The 18,825-nt window shown below is 42.7% G+C and overlaps 1 protein-coding gene across 1 annotated transcript in view; it reads right to left on the bottom strand.

Moving 5' to 3' along the window:
* LOC111967602 (GPI ethanolamine phosphate transferase 2) overlaps nucleotides 1-18,825 on the bottom strand; it is a 120,618-nt gene that overhangs the window by 40,874 nt on the left and 60,919 nt on the right. The window contains exon 9 of the mRNA XM_023992763.2: nucleotides 2,080-2,516. Coding sequence (XP_023848531.1) covers nucleotides 2,080-2,516 — 437 coding nt within the window. The remainder of the gene's footprint in view (nucleotides 1-2,079; nucleotides 2,517-18,825) is intronic.

Here is an 18,825-nt window from a genome sequence, read left to right as displayed (position 1 = left end):
TCCAAACTTTTCCAACCTCCTGAGATGGAAGCGGGGCTGTCGCGCCATGTTGACGACCGTGCGCTTGTGTTTGGATCATTTTAGGTCTTCAGTGATTTGGACACCGAGGAACTTGAAGATCTCGACCTGCTCCACTGCAGCCCCGTCGTTGATGGGGGTGTGCTCCTTGGTCTTACTGACATTGAGGGAGAGGTTGTTGTTCTAGCACCACACTGCCAGGTCACTGACATCCTCCCTGTAGGCTGACTCATCGTCGCCAGTGATCAGGCTTACCACCGTCATGTCGTCAGCAAACTTGATGATGGTCCTGGAGTCGTGCGTGGCTACGCAATTGTGGGTGAACAAGGAATAGAGGAGGGGARTAAGCACACACCCCTGTGGGGCCCCTGTGTTGAGGGATAGCGTGGCGGAGGAAGTCCAGGATCCAGTTGCAGAGGGAGGTGTTCAGAGTCCTAAGCTTGGTGACGAGCTTGGAGGGGACAATGGTGTTGAACGCTGAACTGTAATCAATTAACAGGTATTCCTCTTATCTAAGTGGGTGAGGGTAGTGTGGAAAGCAATTCAGTTTGCGTCATCTATGGACCTGTTGGGGCAGTATGCAAACAAGTGGGTTTAGGGTGTCTGGGATGATGGAGCTAATGTGTTGCCGTAACCAGCCTCTCAAAGCACTTCATGATTACAGATGTGAGTGCTACAGGGTGGTAGTCATTGTGGCATAAAGCTTTAGAGTTCTTGGGGACAGGAATGATAGTGGTCTTCTTTAAACATGTGGCGATTATAGACTGGGACAAGGTGAGGTTGAAAAGTACCCTAATATGCCTGCCAGCTGTTCTGCCCATGCTCTGAGATTGCTCCCTGGATTACCGTCGGTCCCGCGGCCTTGCAGGTGTTGACCTGATTAAAGATGTTTCTCACGTCGGCCTCGGAGAGCGAGATCACCCAATCCTCTGGGTCGGTGACGGCCATCCCACCCGGCACGACGTTGCTGTTTTCAAAGCTTGCATAAAATGCATTGAGTTGGTCTAGTAGAGAGGCATGATTTGGGCAGATCACGGTTGAGTCTTCCTTTGTATTCCGTAATGGACTGTAGCCCCTGCCACATGCGGCGAGCGGTGGAGCCTGCGTAATTTACATTGTCATTTTGCTCATTTGATGACTCCGCAGAGGTCATAGCGGGAGTTTTTGTACTACCATAACTCTAACAGGAAGGAGGAAAAATCATGTTGGAAACGAGGATGAGCTCAGGACCTGAAGTCCCTTGGACAGGCTAAGACTTGAGACCATGCGGGTTGAGACCTATGGAACAGTATTACCATGAGCTATATGTATACCTTTTATACAACATAGTCATAACTGACTGGGAAGACAGCCGTAGTACTGCCTGTGAGTCAGCCCTCTAGAACTGTAATCCCCTACATGGTTCCTTCACAAGCTAATAAGGCACTCCTGTGTTGTGTGAATGGAAAGGGGAAAGGGGAATACCTAGTCAGTTGTCCAACTGAATGGCATCAACTGAAATGTGTCTTCTGCATTTAATCCAACTCCTCTGAATCAGAGAGGTGCGGGGGGCTACCATAATCAACATCCACGTCTTCGGCGCCCGGGGAACAGTGGGTTAACTGTCTTGCTCAAGGGCAGAACGACAGATTTTACTCAGAAGTAGAGTTGCACTTCAGTAACGATGCATCGTGAAAAGCTGGAAACCAGGCCCAGATCTGAGTGTATGATCGGGGTATGAATAAAAGATGGAGGAACTGTTATACTCAAGCAGTAGACTTGTTCTACCGCTTCTCAATGAAAGCCCTGCCGAAGGCCTTACAAAGCAGAATTATGCAAAATGTTGCTTTAATGAACTGATCTACATATCAAATAGTGGATCTGAACTGGCAAAAAGCAAACTAACAAAAACGCTGATATTATCCAAAAGGCCGCTTCAAATGAAGAAAATGTAATATATTCAACTACCACTATATGGTAGTGTATGGCACTCCACTTACATGACAACATTTATCCTGTGTGAAGTAACACACAACAATAAATAGCAAGTATTCCAGTCTATTCAAACCTCAGCACACCCACCTGTTGAGCCAGTGTCCCAGGTCAGGCAGATGAACCCACTGCACCCCGGTCTGGTTGAGCGAGCGCAGCAGACGACAACACACCAGGGTAAGCAGRGGGGTTGCCAGGGCCAGCCACCTCTCTGAATCTGCGCCCGTCACCCCCAAATTAGTCAACGTTGAGGCGACCTCATCCCCCTCTTTGGAGGGAGGGAGGCGGTCTTCGTCCTCCGAACACCCTATGACGCCAATGTTGGCACTGCGCTCCCGGAAGTACTTGCGACAGACGTCCTGGAAGACGACCAGACAGAGGGTGTTGAGCAGGAAGTACCAGACCTGGTGCTCCTCCTCCACGAAGCTGCTGGCCGACAGGCTGAGGGTGTGGCCAGCTGTGCCCGTCAGGAGCAGAACGTCAAGTTCCGACAGCGACCACCCACCGCCGCCGGCACGGGATGGAGACTAGGGGAGAAGGAGAGAGGAATGGAGGACAGGAGATAAGGAGACAAAGAGAAGATGGTCGCTACTGGAATACAAACTACTAATCACACATAAACACATTGGCCAAACCACAGCATAGAGTTGACTTCACATCAAAGCAATACAATTAACACAGAGTAACAAAAACTTACCAAAACAATCAAGATAAAGGCTGCAACTAAAATCATGGCCAATACATGCTCTAGTTGTAAACCTATATAGAGTAACACAAGTGAATGGAGATGGAGGGATGGTATAAAAAATAAGTCATTTTAACACAATAACATATCAGGGAGCACAGATGCCCCAACCTAGAAAGAGAAGGCTTTTTGATGGCGTTCCCAAAATCCTGACCTAAGCTGTTAGAAAGCAAAACAACAACAACAAAGAGAGAGTCTATTTCTATTCTAGGACAATGCATATGTTTGTGTGTCTGTGTGTTTTCGGCCCCACACTGAGTTGTAAATTACTCCCCCTGGTCCTGTGAACTGTGGCTTGTTGTTGACTCAGTACTCAGGGGGAACCTGACAGAGTGAGTAAGTGGACTACTCTGATTCCACTAAGTTAACACAKTGTCATTGGGGACAGCAGCTAACACACACAGAGACAGAGTGTGTGCAACGTGCTTCAGGGCCACTCAYATCTATTGAAATCTATTGACTGTCTGTATTTTAGTATTCATTTCCCATCTCTCACACTCCCTCAAAATGGTACGCGTGAAGGAAACATTATAAAATGAATTATTAAACAAACAAAAGAAGGTGCGGTGATCACTTTCCATAAACACAGCTGTGTGCAGGACAGGGGGAATGACGGCCTCCCGTAGCGTGTCACGGTAACACGCTGCTCCACAGGGAGGGGCTCGTCCTCGCCAAATGCCGCTCACGCATCAGCGGGAGGGACGCACCGTGCCGCAAGCTCAGCAGAGGGGAAAACGGAATGTGTAAGCAGAACTCTGTTTGTGTAAACCAAGTCAGGGGAAAAAAAAAAACACCCTTTCTTTTGTTCATCTCTCCTTCCTTCATCACCCCTCTTTCCCTCTGTTGCGTCAAGGTCCCTGAGCTGAGGGACCAAGGGTACTTGAATCGCGACAGCATTTGCCTGGAATGGTCTCACATCTGCCAATTTATCAGATTTCTTGGGGTTGGGCCGGGATTTAATGTACTGTCTGCTTGTGGCTATCCAAAATAAGTGGCAAACCTTGGCTATATACAGTCAGGAACAACATTCTAATCAAATCACATTTTATTGGTCACATGCGACAAATACAACAGGTGTAGACTTACTAACAAGCCCATTCCCAACAATGCAGAGTTACAAAGACAAATACTACCTAAATACATAAAAGGTAATAGTAACACAATAACATAACAATAACGAGGCTATATACAAGGTGTACAAGTACCGAGTCAATGTGCAGGGGTACCAGGTAGTTGAAGCAATTGAGGTAATACAGTATGTGCATGTAGGTAGGGGGTAAAGTGACTAGGCAACAGGATAGATAATAAACAGAGTAGCAGCAGTGTTGGTAGTTGAGGTAATATGTACGTGTAGGTAGGGGTAAAGTGACTAGTCAACAGGATAGATCATAAACAGAGTAGCAGCAGTGTTGGTAGTTGAGGTAATATGTACGTGTAGGTAGGGGTAAAGTGACTAGGCAACAGGATAGATAATAAACAGAGTAGCAGCAGTGTTGGTAGTTGAGGTAATATGTACATGTAGGTTAGGGGTAAGTGGACTAGGCAACAGGATAGATAATAAACAGAGTAGCAGCAGTGTTGGTAGTTAGGTATAAATGTAGGTAGGGGTAAAGTGACTAGTCAATCAGGATAGATAATAAACAGAGTAGCAGCAGTGTTGTAGTTGAGTGTAGGTATAATGTAGGTAGGGGTAAGTGACTAGTCAACAGGATAGATAATAACAGAGTAGCAGCAGTGTTGGTAGTTGAGGTATATAATGTAGGTAGGGGTAAGGAGTACTAGTCAACAGGATAGATAATAAACAGAGTAGGCAGCAGTGTTGGTAGTTGAGGTACTATAATGTAGGTAGGGGTAAAGTGACTAGCTCAGGATAGAAAAAAACAGAGTGAGCAGCGTGTTGGTAGTTGAGGTACTATAATGTAGGTAGGGTAAAGTGACTAGTCAACAGGATAGATAATAAACAGAGGCAGCAGTTTTGGTAGTTGAGGTACTATAATGTAGGTAGGGGTAAAGTGACTAGTCAATCAGGATAGATAATAACAGAGTAGCAGCAGTGTTGGTAGTTGGTACTATAATGTAGGTAGGGGTAAAGTGACTAGTCAACAGGATAGATAATAAACAGAGTAGCAGCAGTGTTGGTAGTTGAGGTATATTATGTAGGTAGGGGTAAGTGACTAGTCAACAGGATAGATAAAAAGAAGTAGCAGCAGTTTGGTAGTTGAGTAATATAATGTAGGTAGGGTAAAGTGACTAGTCAACAGGATAGATTATAAACAGAGTAGCAGCAGTGTTGGTAGTTGAGGTACTATAATGTAGGTAGGGGATAAGTGACTAGTCACAGGATAGATAATAAACAGAGTAGCAGCAGTGTTGGTAGTTGAGGTACTATAATGTAGGTAGGTGTAAAGTGACTGATCAAAGGATAGATAATAAACAGAGTAGCAGCAGTTGTTGGTTTGAGGTATATATATGTAGGTAGGGGTAAAGTGACTAGTCAATCAGGATAGATAATTAAACAGAGAGCAGCAGCAAATCACAATCAATCACATCAAATTTCATTAGTCACATACCATGGTTAGCAGATGTTAATGCGAGTGTAGCGAAATGCTTGTGTCTAGTTCCGACAATGCAGTAATAACCAACAAGTAATCTAACCTAACAATTCCACAACTACTACCTTAACACACACACAGTGTAAAGGATAAAGAATATGTACATAAAGATATATGAATGAGTGTGGTACAGAACGGCATGGAGATGCAGTAGATGTTAGAGTACGGTACATACATATGAGATGGTACTGTAGGTATGTAAACATAAAGTGGCATAGTTTTAAGTGGGTTGGTACATGTTTCAAAGATGGCAAGATGCAGTAGATGATATAGAGTACAGTTATACATATGAGATGGGTAATGTAGGTATGTAAACATTATATTAAGTGGCATTGTTTAAAGTGGCTAGTGGTACATTTTTTACATAATTTCCATCAATTCCATTTTTAAAGTGGCTGGAGTTGAGTCAGTATGTTTGGCAGCGGCCGCTAAATGTTAGTTGTGCTGTTTACAGTCTGATGGCCTTGAGATGAAGCTGGTTTTCAGTCTCTCGGCCCTGCTTTGATGCACCTGTACTGACCTCGCTTCTGGTGGTGATAGCGGGGTGAACAGGCAGTGGCTTGGGTGGTTGGTTGTCCTTGTGATCTTTATGGCCTTCCTGTGACATCGGGTGGTGTAGTGTCCTGGAGGGCAGGTAGTTTCCCCTGGTGATGCGTTCTGCAGACCTCACTACGCTCGGAGGCCTTACGGTTTGTGGGCGGAGCAGTTGCCGTACGGCGGTGATACAGCCCGACAGGATGCTCTCGATTGTGCATCTGTAGGAGTTTGTGAGTGTTTTGGTGACAAGCCGAATTCTTCAGCCTCTGAGTTTGAAGAAGCGTGCTGCGCTTTCACAACGCTGTCTGTGTGGTGGACCAATTCAGTTTGTCCGTGATGTGTACACCGAGAATTTAAACTTTCCACCTTCTCCACTACTGGACCCGTCGATGTGGATAGGGGGGTGCTGCTAATGATGCAGCAGTGTGGGTAGTTGAGGACGTATAATGTAGGTAGGGGTAAAGTGACTAGTCAACAGGATAGATAATAACAAAGTAGCAGCAGTGTTGGTAGTTAGTATTATATGTATGGTAAAGTGACTAGTCAACAGGATAGATAATAAACAGAAGTACAGCAGTGTTTGTAGTTGAGGTAATATAATGTGGTAGGGGTTGAAGTGCTAGTCATCGGATAGATAATAAACAGAGTAGCAGCAGTGTTGGTAGTTGAGGTAATATGTACGTGTAGGTAGGGGTAAAGTGACTAGGCAATCAGGATAGATAATAAACAGAGTAGCAGCGTGCGTGTAAGAGTGTCAAAGAGTGTGAAAGTGTGTCTGTGTGTTAATGGCATTATGTGGCATTAATACGCGTGTGTGTGTGTGAGTCTATGTAGTGTGTTTTATTTGTGTTGGAGTATCAGTGTAGTATGTATGAGTGGGTTGGTAAAGTCTACTGAGTGTGCATAGAGCCAGTGCAAAAAATATAAACAAATTCATTATTACAATAAAAGCGGGTCAATGTAAATAGTCCAGGATCCGGTTGGTGTTGAACGCTGAGCTTAAGTCAATGAACAGCATTCTCACGTGTGTGTTCCTTTTATCCAGGTGGGAAAGGGCAGTGTGGAGTGCAATAGAGATTGTGTCATCGGTGGATCTGTTGGGGCGGTATGCGAATTGGAGGGGGTCCAGGGTTTCTGGGATGATGGTGTTGCTGTGAGCCATTACCAACCTTTCAAAGCATTTGATGGCTACAGATAGATGTGAGTGCTACGGTGCAGTAGTAATTTAGACATGTTACCTTGTCGTTCTTGGGCACAGGGACTACGGTGGTTTGCTTGAAACATGTAGTTATTACAGACTGCACTTATTAATGAAGCCGGTGACTGATGTGGTAAACTCCTCAATGCCATCGGATGAATCCCGGAACATATTCCAGTCTGTGCTAGCAGAACAGTCCTGTAGCTTAGCATCCGCTTCATCGGACCACTTCCTGTTTGAGTTTTTGCTTGTAAGCAGGAATCAGGAAAATAGAGTTCTGGTCAGATTTTCTAAATGAAGGCCGAGGGAGAGCTTTGTATGCGTCTCTGTGTTTGGAGTAAAGGTAATCTAGAGTCGTTTTATTATTTTGCACAGGTGACATGCTGGTAGAAATGAGGTAAAACAGATTCCAGTTTTTCAGCATTAAAATCACAGGCCACTAGGAGTGTCACTTATGGATGAATATTTCCTTGTTTGCTTTTGGTCCTGTAGAGCTCGTTGAGTGCATCCTTAGTGCCAGCATAGTTTTGTGTTGGTAAATAGACCGCTATGGGAAAATATGGTATAAAACTCTTGGTAAATAATATAGTCTACAGCTTATCATGAGGTAATCCAACTCAGGCGAGTTAGAACATCTCAAGATAAGCTGAGACTTCCTGAATATTAGAGATCGTTGTTAACAAAGAGACACACACCACCCCCACGATGTTACCAGACACTGCCGTCTTTCCGATGCATAGAAAACCCAGCTAACTGTATATTATCCATGTCCTTGTTCAGACATGACTCCGGGAGGCATAGCATATTACCGTATTTCATGTTCCGTTGATAGGAAAATGTATACAATTACTGGTAGTAGAGGTCGACCAGCATGGCCGATTACTTAGGGCCGATTTCGAGTTTTCATAACAATCGGTAATCGCCATTTTTGGATGCCGATTACCTTGCAATCCACAAGGAGACTGCATGGCAGGCTGACCACCTGTTACTCGAGTGCAGCAAGGAGCCAAGGTAAGGTGCTAGCAAGCATTAAACTTACCTTACCTTAAAAAACAATCAATCTTAGCATAATCACTAGTTAACTACAAATGGTTGATGATATTACTAGTTTAACTAGCTTGTCCTGCGTTGCATATAATCAATGAGGTGCCRGTTATTTTATCATCGAATCACAGCCTACTTCGCCAAACGGGTGATGATTTAACAAAAGCGCATTCGCGTCAGGGTATATGCAGCAGTCTGGGCCGCCTGGATCGTTGCGAACTGTGTGAAGACCATTTCTTCCTAACAAAGACAGTAATTCATTGCCAGAATTTTACATAATTATGACATAACATTGAAGGATGTGCAATGTAACAGCAATATTTAGATTTAGGGTTGCCACCCGTTCGATAAAATACGGAACGGTTCTGTATTTCACTGAAAGAATAAACGTTTTGTTTTCGAAATTATAGTTTCCGCATTTGACCATATTAATGACATAAGGCTCGTATTTCTGTGTGTTTATTATATTATAATTAAGTCTATGATTTGATATTTGATAGAGCAGTCTGACTGAGCGGTGGTAGGCAGCAGCATGCTCGAAAGCATTCATTTAAACAGCACTTTCCTGCGTTTGCCAGCAGCTCTTCGCAATGCTTGAAGCACAGCTCTGTTTATGACTTCAAGCCTGTCAACTCCTTAGATTAGGCTGGCAATACTATAGTGCCTATAAGCACATCCAATAGTCAAAGGTATATGAAATACAGTGGGGAGAACAAGTATTTGATACACTGCCGATTTTGCAGGTTTTCCTACTTACAAAGCATGCTGAGTCTGTACTTTTAATCAGTAGGTTATTTACACTTCAACTGTGAGAGACGGAATCTAAAACAAAATCCAGAAAATCACACTTGTATGATTTTTAAGTAATTAATTGCATTTTATTGCATGACATAAATATATTGATCACCTACACCAACCAGTAGATATCCGGCTCTCCACAGACCCTGTTAGTTTTTCTTTAAGAAGCCCTCCTGTTCTCCACTCATTACCTGTATTAACTGCACTGTTTGAACTCGTTACCTGTATAAAAGACACCTGTCCACACACTCAATCAAACAGACTCCAACCTCTCACAATGGCCAAGACAGAGAGCTGTGTAAGGACATCAGGGATAAATTGTAGACCTGTACAAGGCTGGGATGGCTACAGGACAATAGCCAAGCAGCTTGGTGAGAGGGCAACAACGGTTGGCACAATATTAGAAAATGGAAGAAGTTCAAGATGACGGTCAACTCACCCCGGTCTGGGGCTCCATGCAAGATCTCACCTCGTGGGGCATCAATGATCATGAGAATGTGAGGGATCAGCCCAGAACTACACGGCAGGACCTGGTCAATGACTGAAGAGAGCTGGGACCACAGTCTCTCAAAGAAAACCATTCAGTAACACACTACGCCGTCATGTATTAATCCTGCAGGCACGCAAGGTCCCCCTGCTCAAGCCAGCGCATGTCAGGCCCGTCTGAAGTTTGCCAATACCATCTGGATGATCCAGGAGGGAATGGGAGAAGGTATGTGGTCTGATGAGACAAAATAGAGCTTTTTTGCTCTAAACTCCCTCGCCGTGTTTGGAGAATAGAGGATGAGTAAACCCCAAGAACCATCCAACCGTGAGCGATGGAGGTGGAACATCATTCTTGGGGATGCTTTTCTGCAAAGGGACAGGACGACTGCACGTGATTTGAGGGAGGATGGATGGGCATGTATCGCGAGATCTTGACCAAACACTGCCTTCCCTCCAGTAAGAGCATTGAGATGGGTCGTGGCTGGGCTTCCAGCATGACAGACTCGAACACACAGCCAGGGCAACTAAGGAGTGGCTCGTAAGAAGCATCTCAAGGTCCTGGAGTGCCTAGCAGTCTCCAGACTGAACCCAATAGAAAATTTTGGAGGGAGCGAAAGTCCGTATTGCCCAGTGACAGCCCGAACCTGAAGGATCTGAGAAAGCGTCCTGTATGGAGGAGTGGGCCAAAATCCCTGCTGCAGTGTGTGCAAACCTGGTCAAGAACTACAGGAAACGTATGATCTCTGTAATTGCAAACTAAGGTTTCTGTACCAAATATTCAGTTCTGCTTTTCTGATGTATCAAATACTTATGTCATGCAATAAAATGCAAATTAATTACTTAAAAATCATACAATGTGATTTTCTGGATTTTTGTTTTAGATTCCTTCTCTCACAGTTGAAGTGTACCTATGCTAAAAATTACAGACCTCTACATGCTTTGTAAGTAGGAAAACCTGCAAAATTGTCAGTGTATCAAATACTTGTTCTCCCCACTGTACAAATGATATAGAGAGAAATAGTCAAATAATAACTACAACCTAAAACTTCTTAACTGGAAATATTGAAGACTCATGTTAAAAGGAACCACCAGCTTTCATATGTTCTGAGCAAGGAACTTAAACGTTAGCTTTTTTACATGTCGCATATTACACTTTTACTTTCTTCTCCAACACTGTGTTTTTATATTATTTAAACCAAATTGAACATGTTTCATTATTTATTTGAGACTAAATAGATTTTATGTATGTATTATATTAAGTTAAAATAAAAGTGTTCATTCAGTATTGTTGTAATTGTCATTATTACAAATATATATATAAAAATCGTCCGAATAATCGGTAACGMCTTTTTTTGGTCCTCCAATAGTAGGTCCTTTAATAGGAGTAAACATTATTGGCACCTGTGTTTTTTTATATCTCTTAATACCTCACCTTAGTTGTGGGATTGGAGAACACATTGGGAGGGATCTTAGACCTTTCCTCCATACAGAATCTTTCCAGATCCTTGATATTCTTTGTCTGTGCTTATGGACTGCCCTCTTCAATTCAAACCACAGGTTTTCAATGGGGTTAAAGTCTGGAGACAGACGGCCAATTTTTTCCCCCGGTCAATTAACCATTTCTTCACTTGCAGCCAAGTTTCAGCCTCCTGGCAGAGGCATCCAGGCCGTTGAAGTGCCCCAGGACCAGTGGAAGCAAAATAGCTCCATAACATCAAAGATCCACCATATTTTACAGTAGGTATGGGGGTATCTTCTGCATTTGCATCTTTCTTTCAACACCAAACCCACCACTGGTGTGCATGGCCAATAGCTCTAGTTTCATGTCATCTAACCATAGCACCGGTTCTGATCCAGGTGCCAATGCTGTTTAGCAAACGTCAGGCATTTACCTTTGTTGGATGACATGAAAATATATCTCTTTTGCACACCAGCGGTGGGTTTTGGCATCTAAAGAAAGATGCAAATGCAAAAAGAATCCCATACGTATTGTAAATATGGAGGAGGATCTTGGATGTTATTGGCTATTTTGCTTCCACTGGTCCTGGGACCATTGTTAAGGTCAGTGGTGAACTTGACCCATACCAGGACATTTTAGCCAAAAACCTGGTTGCCTCTGCCAGGAGGCTCAATCTTGGCTGCAAGTGGATCTTCCAGCAAGACAATAACCCGAAGCACACATCAAAATCCACAAAGAAACGGTTAGTTGACCACAAAATAAGCATTTGGAAAGGGCATCTTAGTCGCCGCACTTGAACATTGTGGTTTGAATTGAAGGAGTCAGTCCATAAGCGCAGACGAAAGACAAGGATCTGGAACGATTCTGTACGGAGGAATGCCTAAGATCTCTCCCAATGTGTTCTCCAATCTCATAAAAGGTTTTAGAAAAAGGCTCAGTGCCGTTCTCCTCGCAAGGTGAGGTATTGAAAGGTGTTGAAAACAAGGGTGGCAATAATTTTGACCCATATCTTTTTGAGAAAAATATTTACTTGTGAAACAAAATCTCTTTCTCTGAGCAATAGTATTAGTAAAAACTAATATAATTTCGCTTTTTTTTAGCATACAACATAGCTCAATATTTGAATTATTTATTTTATACAGTCTTTTTTGCTAATCTTTACCATGGGTGCCAATAATGTTGGACCTGACTGTATATGCTAATCCAATAGCAGACTGGCACATTGCTGGAGATCTCYTCTGGTCGTTACGTGCGTTTATCATCAATAGGGCAGTTTGTCACCCAAGTCTTTGCCTGCTTACCTAATGGCACCCTATCCCCTATATAGTGCACTACTTTTGCCCAGGGCCCATAGGGCACTAAATAGGGAATAGGGTGCCATTCAGGACATAGCCATTATAACTCGACTTTTTTTGCCAGACCGTCTGGCTTTGTCACACAAAAGGAACCCCACAAGGCTCCCTCCTCTCCCCCCCTTCGGTTTCTGAAGGCATGCTGACACAGACATAGACACAAAAAGTAAACCTGTCGCGGCGCATCCAGCGGCGGGACCTCACTTCAGATCATCACAGACACATCCGGTCAATAATTGGAAGCGATGCAGTGTTCCCCGCAGTTGGCACTGTGTCTAAAAGTTGTCCGGGAACATCAAACGAGCCAATGTAAATCATTGCCCGCCAATCCTTTTTCGGAAGACATGGGTCCTGTTATGTCTGGCAAAACCAAACACCGCATTCCACAGTAAGAACCTCACACAAACGTTCAAGCATGGTGGTGGTGGTGTGATGGTTTGGGATGCTTTGCTGCCTCAGGACCTGGATGACTTTCCCTTGTTGAAGGAACCATGAATTTTGCTCTGTATTAGAGAATTCTAAAGGAGAATGTCAGGCCATCTATCTGTGAGCTAAAGCCTAGCTGGGTCATGCAGCAAGACAATGATCCAACACACACAAGCAATTCTACATCAGAAAGGCTCAAAAGCAACACATTTAAAGTTCTGGAATGGCCTAGTCAAAGTCCAGACCTAAACCTGATTAAGATGTTGTGGCAGGACCTGAAAAGAGCAGTTCATGCTCGAAAACCCACAAATGTCGCTAAGTTAAATTGTGCGCAGTCAAAAGAAAATGACATGCTTGCTAACTTGGTCAGCTACGTAATAAAATGAGTCTGTTTTCAACAAATCAACAGTTTTAGACTATTGTATTTTAACCAAGAAAGCTAAATAAATGTTCAAATCAGTACTGAGTGAATGACCAACATCATTTTGGAATGAACGCTTCCAATCTGTCCATTTAAATGGTCTGTCAAAATCAATGTTTTAAGAACAGGGTGTGTTAACGGTTAGAGTTACCGCCTGTGTATCTGAAGACTGTGGGTTTGTCTCCCAGAGGAAACATTTTGACCATCATTTAGTTATAGTTTTGACAGCCCCCCTCCCACACACACTTATTTTCATTAATTAGGTGGCTCTTAAAAGAGCCTTTGGGTTTGTAGTGGCAGACAAGTGGCAGTGAGTGTTGGTGGTGTGTACTACTGCGTGTGTCTTGGTAGAATGGAGGAGAGACCAGCTTTCAGACTCTAAAGGAAGAGGTTGTTGCCCTCATCCATGAGATGCACGCCATCTCTACGGTACTTCCCAAGGACACAGTGCTTTATGGCAGAGTAGAGGATTGTGGGCATGCGCTTGTCACAGAGAAATAAATGCAAGCTGGCCCATGTGGAGCTGACAATTGACTTATGCCAATTCCAATGCACACCGTACACATGGTCATTCGCACACTATCAATACTTAAAATGTTCTGTTCCAAATCTGTGCATAGTCCCATCTGTTTTCATATTTATACTGTCGTATATAAATGAGGGAATGTGTCCTCTTTCACTGGAGTTGGACAGCTGTGTACAAAATGGCTAAGAACATTTGTAGTTAAAGGATTTAGAGCAGATTTGTAAATGTGTATATATTTTTCTGAAGAGTGTTTGGTACTTGTATTTTACAGGGGTTTCTCAGCATTGTTTGTATCTGGAGTTATCAAGATTGTTCTTGACGATCCAAAGGGTTATACATGTTTTTTTTTCAAGTCCAGTGGTACCACACCTGATTCTACTACTCAGCTGTTCATCAAGACCTCAGCTGTTCATCACGACCATGAATAGTAGAATCAGGTGTGCTAGAACTGGGATTGAACAAAAACAGCCTGCATAAAACTGCAGCTTCTCAAGAGCAATTGTGGCCATCCCTGAATTGTATTTACAAAGTTGACTATATCTGACCAATGTACATTTGGTTGTAAATGCTATATTTAGTGATAATTCACTTTTGTTTACAGGTTATGTAGGACTTTCTTCAGTAAACTTTTAGGTTCCAGGGGCTTGCTCGATTGTCTAAGAGAAATCAGGACATGTTTTACCCCAGTTTACTCCAAATTGGCTTAAGTGAGTTTCTGMTTTTTTGCTTCCCTCTGGAAAATCAGCTGTTAACATTAAATAAATACTAACAACTACATTATTTCTGTTGATATTTGTGATTACTGTTTACTTTTAACTAACATTTATTACTGTGATATGCTGTATTATAATGTTGTATAATAATGTTGTGTACAAAACATGGAAATTAAAAACAAAAAAATATGTTTTAAGTGAGYAGTAGGCATGGTCTGAAGCCAAAAAAGACAGGAAATTCACATGAGCACCACAATGCCTATTCCATCCATGCTCTACCAATGTTTTCCAGCACACAGCTTTGGTCTACTACGCTTTGACCTACTACAGTAGCTATAATAGTATTGTACTTCAAACTATGTGTAGGCAGGTTTCTTAGGATTCAAACCTTATCAAACAGCCTACTTCATACTCTTCAGAGGGATAATGAACATTACAGTGTACAGCTATTATAATGTATACAATATACAGTACCAGTCAAACGTTTGGACACACCTACTCATTCAAGAGTTTTTTCTTTATTGTTTACTATTTTCGACATTGTAGAATAATAGTGAAGACATCAAAACTATGAAATAACACATATGGAATTATGTAGTAAGCAYAAAAGTGTAAACAAATAAAGATATTTGCACACCCTTGGCATTCTCTCAACCAGCTTCACGAGGAATGCTTTTGCAACAGTCTTGAAGAAGTTCTCACATATGCTAAGCACTTGTTGGCTGCTTTTCCCTCACTCTGCGGTCCAACTCATCTCAAACCATCTCAATTGGGTTGAGGTGAGGTGATTGTGGAGGCCAGGTCATCTGATGCAGCACTCCATCACTTCCTTCTTGGTCAAATAGCCCTTACACAGCCAGTGTGTTTTGGGTCATTGCCCTGACGAAAACAAATGATAGTCCCACTAAGCGAGCGGTGGCTACTTGTGGTTACTTTGAAGAATCACAAATCTCAAATATATTTTTATTTGTTGAACACTTTTTTGGTTATTACATGATTCCATATGTGTTATTACATCGTTTTGATGTCTTCACTATTATTCTACATTGTAGAAAATAGCACCAACAAAAAATACTCTTACGTGAGTAGGTGTATCCAAACGTTAGACTGGTACTGTATATTGTATACATTTTAATAGCTGTACACTGTAATGTCCATTATCCCTCTGAAGAGTATGAAGTAGGTTGTTTGATGAGGTTTGAAACCTAAGAAACCTGCCTACATATAGTTTGAAGTACAATACCATTAAAGCTACTGTAGTAGGTCAAAGCGTAGTAGGCCAAAGCTGTGTGCATGTCAGAGCAAACCACAAGCCATGAGGTCGAAGGAATTGTCCATAGAGCTCTGAGACAGGATTGTGTCAAGGCACAGATCTGGGGATGGGTAGCAAAACAATTATGCAGCATTGAAGGTCCACAAGAACACAGCGGCCTCCATTATTCTTAAATGGAAGAACTTTGGAACAACCAAGTCTCTTCCTAGAGCTGGCCGCCCGGCCAAACTGAGCAATTGGGGAAGAAGGGCCTTGGTCAGGGAGGTGACCAAGAACCAGATGGTCACTGACAGAGCTCCAGAGTTCCTCTGTGGAGATGGGAGAACCTTCCAGAAGGACAACCATCTCTGCAGCACTCTACCAATCAGGCCTTTATGGTAGAGTGGCCAGACAAAAGCCACTCTAAAAAGGCACACGACAGCCTGCTTGGAGTTTGTCAAAAGGCACCTTAAAGGACTCTCAGACCATGAGAAACAAGATTCTCTGGTCTGATGAAACCAAGATTGAAATATTTGGCCTGAATGCCAAGCTTTACATCTGGATGAAACCTGGCACCATCCCTACTGTGAAGCATAGTGGTGGCAGCATAATGCTGTGGGGATGTTTTTCAGCGGCAGGGAGTGGGAGACTAGTCAGGATCGGGTGAAAGATGAATGGAGCAAAGTACAGAGAGATCCTTGATGAAAACCTGCTCCAGAGCACTCATGACCCCAGACTGGGGTGAAGGTTCACCTTCCAACAGGACAACAACCCTAAGCACACAGCCAAGACAATGCAGCAGTGGCTTCGGTTCAAGTCTCTGAATGTCCTTGAGTGGCCAAGCCAGAGTCCGAACCCGTTCGAACATCTCTGGAGAGACCTGAAAATAGCTGTGCAGCGACGCTCCCCATTCAACCTGACAGAGTTCGAGAGGATCTGCAGAGAAGAATCTYAGAAACTCCTCCAAATACAGGTGTGCCAAGCTTGTAGCATCATACCCGAAAAGACTCGAGGAAGTAATCGCTGCCAAAGGTTTTTCAACAAAGTACTGAGTAAAGGGTCTGAACTTATGTAAAGGTGGTATTTCCATTTTTAATGTTTAATACATTTGCAAAAATGTCTTAAAACCTGTTTTTGCTTCATAATTATAGGGTACTGTGAGAAAAAAAACAATTMAATCAATTTTAGAATAATGATGTAATGTAACAAAATGTGGAAAAGAAATTGAAGGGTCTGAATACTTTCCGAATGCACTGTATCTATCCTAATGATAAAAAAAWATATATATATATATATGTTTCTGTTAGTTCCCAGAAGAGAGAGAGAAGAGGCCACTTTTTCAAACATAATTAAGAAAGCTTAATGACACTGGTGACTTAGAAGTAGAAAAAAACAGTTTGTCTTTAAAACTTTTTCTGGAAAGACTAATTCATTTTAATTATTCACCTCTCTTTATGTTGCATGGTTTTAATAGTATGACTTGCAGGGACAGAAATAAGTAATTACAAAGAAAGAACAGCATCATTTCGAAGACCTTTTGTCTCAAACGGTGTATTTTTTATCAACATGCAATGCAATTATTTAACCAGTCTGCTCAATATATACAGACGTGCTCAAATTTGTTGGTACCCCTCCACAAAAAACGAAGAATGCACAATTTCCTCTGAAATAACTTGAAACTGACTAAAGTAATTGGCATCCACCATCGTTTATTCCATATTTAATAGAAATCAGACTTTGCTTTTGATTTTTTTTTTTATTCAACATAATATTGTAAATAATAAAACAAATGAAAATGGCATGGACAAAAAGGATGGGTCCGTTAACTTCATATTTTGTTGCGCAACCTTTAGAGGCAATCACTGCAATCAAACATTTTCTGTAGCTCTCAATGAGACTTCTGCACCTGTTAACAGGTACTTTGGCCCACTCTTCCTGAGCACACTGCTCCAGCTGTTTCAGGTTTGATGGGTGGCTTCTCCAGACTGCAAGTTCCAGCTCTTTCCATAGATGTTCAATAGGATTCAGATCAGGACTCATAGAAGGCCACTTCAGAATAGTCCAACGTTTTGTTCTTATCCATTCTTGGGTGCTTTTAGCTGTGTGTTTGGGGTCATTATCCTGTTGGAGGACCTATGACCTGAGACTGAGACAGAGCTTTCTGACACTGGGCGGTACGTTCAGCTCCGGAATGCCTTGATAGTCTTGAGATTACATTGTGTCCTGCACAGATTCGAGGCACCCTGTGCCAGGCGCAGCAAAGCAACCCCAAAACATAACCGAGCCTCCTCTAATGTTTTGAAAGCTTTATGTTTTCGTCTGTGAACATAGAGCTGATGTGACTTGCCAAAAAACTCCAGTTTTGACTCATCTGTCCAAAGGACATTTCTCCCAGAAGGATTGTGGCTTGTCAATATGCATTTTAGCAAATTCCAGTCTGGCTTTTTTATGTTTTTCTTTCAAAAGTGGAGTCCTCCTGGATCTTCTTCCTTGTAGCCCACTTTCGCTCAAAAAGCAACGGATGGTGCGATCAGAAACTGACATCAAATCAAATTTTATTAGTCACATAKGCCGAATACAACAGGTGTAGAGCTTACAGTGAAATGCTTACTTAAGAGCACCTAACCAACAATGCTGTTTCAAAAAATACAGATAATAATAACAGATAAAAGTAACAAGTAATTAAAGCGCAGCAGTGAAATAACAATAGCGAGATTATATACAGGTGGGTACCGGTACAGAGTCAATGTACAGGGGGCACCGGTTAATTGGGGTAGTATGTACATGTAGGTAGAGTTATTAAAGTAACTATGCATAGATCACAACAGAGAGTAGCAGTGGTGTAAAGAGGGGTGGGGCGGGGGGGCAATGCAAATAGTCTGGGTAGCCATTTGACTAGATGTTCAGGAGTCTTATGGCTTGGMMTTTTTTAGGGCCTTCCTCTGACACGCCTGTTATAGAGGTCCTGGATGTCAGAAAGCTTGGCCCCAGTGATGTACTGGGCCGTACGCACTACCCTCTGTAGTGCCTTGCGGTCGGAGGCCAAGCAGTTGTCATACCAGGCAGTGATGCAACCAGTCAGGATGCCCTTCACCTTGGAGTTCAGCTTGTATCTCTTTGGCAGTTATCCTTGGTTCTTTATCTGTTCAATCTGGGGTCTTCCTCTTGCAGCCACGTCCAGGGAGGTGGATACAGTTCCATGGATCTTAAAATTCTTAATAATATTTGCAACTGTTGTCACATGAACATCAAGCTGCTTGGAGATGG

Source organism: Salvelinus sp. IW2-2015, linkage group LG8, assembly GCF_002910315.2.
Source record: "Salvelinus sp. IW2-2015 linkage group LG8, ASM291031v2, whole genome shotgun sequence".
Taxonomy (NCBI): Eukaryota; Metazoa; Chordata; class Actinopteri; order Salmoniformes; family Salmonidae; genus Salvelinus; species Salvelinus sp. IW2-2015.
This window is presented reverse-complemented; position numbering and strand designations above follow the sequence as displayed.